At 42.4% G+C, this 3,033-nt stretch overlaps 1 protein-coding gene across 1 annotated transcript; it reads right to left on the reverse strand.

Moving 5' to 3' along the window:
- Positions 1-771: 771 nt before the first annotated feature.
- LOC127678706 (olfactory receptor 13A1-like) lies at positions 772-1,710 on the reverse strand. The gene has a single exon (XM_052173861.1). It carries the CDS (start codon positions 1,708-1,710, stop codon positions 772-774), a length of 939 nt encoding a protein of 312 aa, XP_052029821.1.
- Positions 1,711-3,033: the final 1,323 nt, after the last annotated feature.

Consider the following 3,033-nt stretch of genomic DNA (forward strand, 5'->3'; position numbering starts at 1 on the left):
TGATTAAATGATGTATGAGTAAGAATGCTTTAACCTAGCCTTGTTGCCTATGATATATTTTTGGTTAATTTTTATTTATAGTGTGAATAAGACTTCTACTCTACTATTTGCATGTAGTCATTAATCTAGTTTCTCCAAATCTCTTCAGTGGAAATTGTTTATCTTTTCCATGAAACTTTATTGTTTTCATTGTCATAAGTATGCTGTGACATATTTGATTTCATTTTGAAACTTAAAATTACTCTCTATTCTATAGATTACCTCTTTATTCATGCTATCTGACTCTCAGAGCTCGTAGGAAAGTGAAATGGAGAATCTAAGACATGCAACTTTGGTTTCCCTAAGACACTGTGGTCATGCTGGCCTCCTATGTTTCCTTATAAAGTTTAGATTTATTAGCCCCAGCTCTGAAACAAGCACCTGTAATGTTTACGGAGAGTCCCTACATGAAATGCTCTTGTTTTGTGTCAATCACCGTTGACACTCACTGAAAAACTTCCAGTCCAGGAACATGACACCTTTATTTAGATAAATTTTAGTTCACTTTTGAAATGGTTTGTATTTATCAGGAAATAAAGCTTAAGTGCTTTGTGTACAATGCCAGTAAGAATTTTATTGTTTTTGAGGTTACAGTGAGTGGAATTGTTCAGTCCTTGGATTAGAGAAAGGTTTGCGAAAACAGAGCAAGATGAACTATGCTCTATGAAGCTGCTCTTAAGAAAGTATGTTTAGGAACATCACAGACCAGGAGAACAGCCTACACATCTCCACTTAATGTGAAAAGGAGGCCAATATTCTGCCCAGGGCTAGCTTGACATCCTTGTTCCTCAGTGTGTAGATGAGGGGGTTCAGGGTTGGGCTGAGGACCGAGTACAGCACTGAGGAAACTTTGCTTCTTTCTGGGCTGTAGCTGGAAGCAGGACTGACATAGGCACAGAACACAGATGAGTAGTACACAGAGACCACAATGAGGTGGGATGAGCAGGTAGAAAAGGCCTTCCTCTTGCCCTCAGCAGAACGCATGCGCAGGATGCTGGCAATGATGCAGCCATAGGATAACAGAGTTAGTATGAAGTTGATGCCTCCAAAAAAGGAATCTCCCAAAAGAGTCATAACGCTGTTTACATATGTGGGACTACAGGAGAGCAGGAGGAGTGGGGGGATCTCACAGAAGAAGTGGGTGATGACCTTGGGTCCACAGAATGACAGCCGTGTCATCAGACCAGTGTGCACAGATGCATTCACAGCACTGATGAACCATACACCCATGGCCAGGGCCCCACACAGCTGTGGGCTCATCCTAGAGCTGTAGTGCAGGGGAAAGCAGATGGCCACATAGCGGTCATAGGCCATGACTGTGAGCAGCACCAGCTCAGAGGATGCTGACCATGCAAGGAAGAAGAGCTGGGTCATGCATCCCTTGAAGGAGATGGTGTTTTCCTCAGACACTAGGCCAATTAGGGCCTTGGGAATCACAGAGGAGGTGCAGACAATATCCATGGTGGCCAGGTTGCACAGGAAAAAGTACATGGGATTGTGGAGCCCAGTGCTTGAGCTGACCAAAGCAATGATCAAAATGTTGCCCATTAGAGCCACTGTGTAGAGGGACAGGAAGAAGCCTGTGAGGTACGGTCTTAGTCTAGGGTGCTCTGAGAACCCTTCCAGTATAAACTCTGTCACTTCTGTCTGGTTGAGACTCAACATCATCATGGTGTATGGTGTCTACTGCTGTGTCTGTCAGGTTCAGAGAAAATATTGCAGTTTACCAGTTCAACATCTGGATTCAAATTGTCTGCAATCAAAAAGGGAAGAAATGACTGTATTTCCTTCATGGAAGTCTCTAGTTTTTCTTGTATGTACTGCAGTATTGGAAAACCACATATATTTTATTTCCTTATATTTCTCACCTCAAAGTTTTGAATCAAGGGGAACACCTGCTCTCCCCTCATCTTGCTCAGGTGAAAAGAGTGAAATATCCTTTACTCAGCACCTGTGTAGGCTTTCCTTCTCCATCGCCATTAAGCCCTATGCTCTGGGGACAGTGCTTGGTGACCCAGCTGTACCCCTTACTTTCACAGCTCCTATTCTCAACATGATAATTTTAGATAGACACACTGAGATGACTATTATCCTTTTGTTTACTTCCACACTTGGCCTCCTTAGCTGACAGACACTTTGTCACTTCTGATGTCTAGAGTGCTTGCCCACCTAGCCATCCCAACCAGATGTTGGCATCCCCATGACGAAGTAGCCATGTATTTTCTGGATTAATTACTGTTATTGGTGTCTTCTGTACTTGGACCTGTTCTGACTCTAACCCATATCCAGTCTATGACCACAGAGAACATTTTTCAAAACTTTGCCCTGTGAACCTAAACAACTCATGGGGCTTTTCTGTCTCAGTGAACCACAATGAACATCGAAATCCACACAACCACAGCTGAAGTCATCACCACTGTCTACAGATGTTTCTTTGTATTTTCAATTTCTTTAATCAGTAATTCATCCTCAGCTATTCAGTATCTCAAGATACCTTTTCTAAGGAGCATAGCTTTACCTCTCTGACTCATTTTTGTATGTGTAGTCTATGCCCTTTATAGATCCCCATGAGAGTCCTGCTCCATGAGCCAAGAGTGGTCTTCTTTATCCTCTTTACCCCTCTAATCCAACTGATCCTCAATGTGTGCAACTGTAGCTTCCCCATCCTTACAACTCATGTTCTCAATGTCTTCAGCAGTTTTGTAATATCTGGTTTCTTGTCATTTTCATTATTTCCAGTTTCCTTTTCTTTTTTTTTTTATTCGATGTATTCTTTATTTACATTTCAAATGATTTCCCATTTTCTGGGTCCCCACTCCCCGCAAGTCCCATAAGCCCTCTTCCCTCCCCCTGTTCCTCCATCAACTCCTTCCTTTTCTATCACTCAAGTAACACAAATGGTATACTTCAGATAACTGGCCTTCTTCCTCAAGCCAAACTCACTGTGTCCCTCTATATTCATTCACCAAATAACACTCCATATCTTGACAGAGA

Source organism: Apodemus sylvaticus, chromosome 1, assembly GCF_947179515.1.
Source record: "Apodemus sylvaticus chromosome 1, mApoSyl1.1, whole genome shotgun sequence".
In the NCBI taxonomy this organism is placed as follows: domain Eukaryota; kingdom Metazoa; phylum Chordata; class Mammalia; order Rodentia; family Muridae; genus Apodemus; species Apodemus sylvaticus.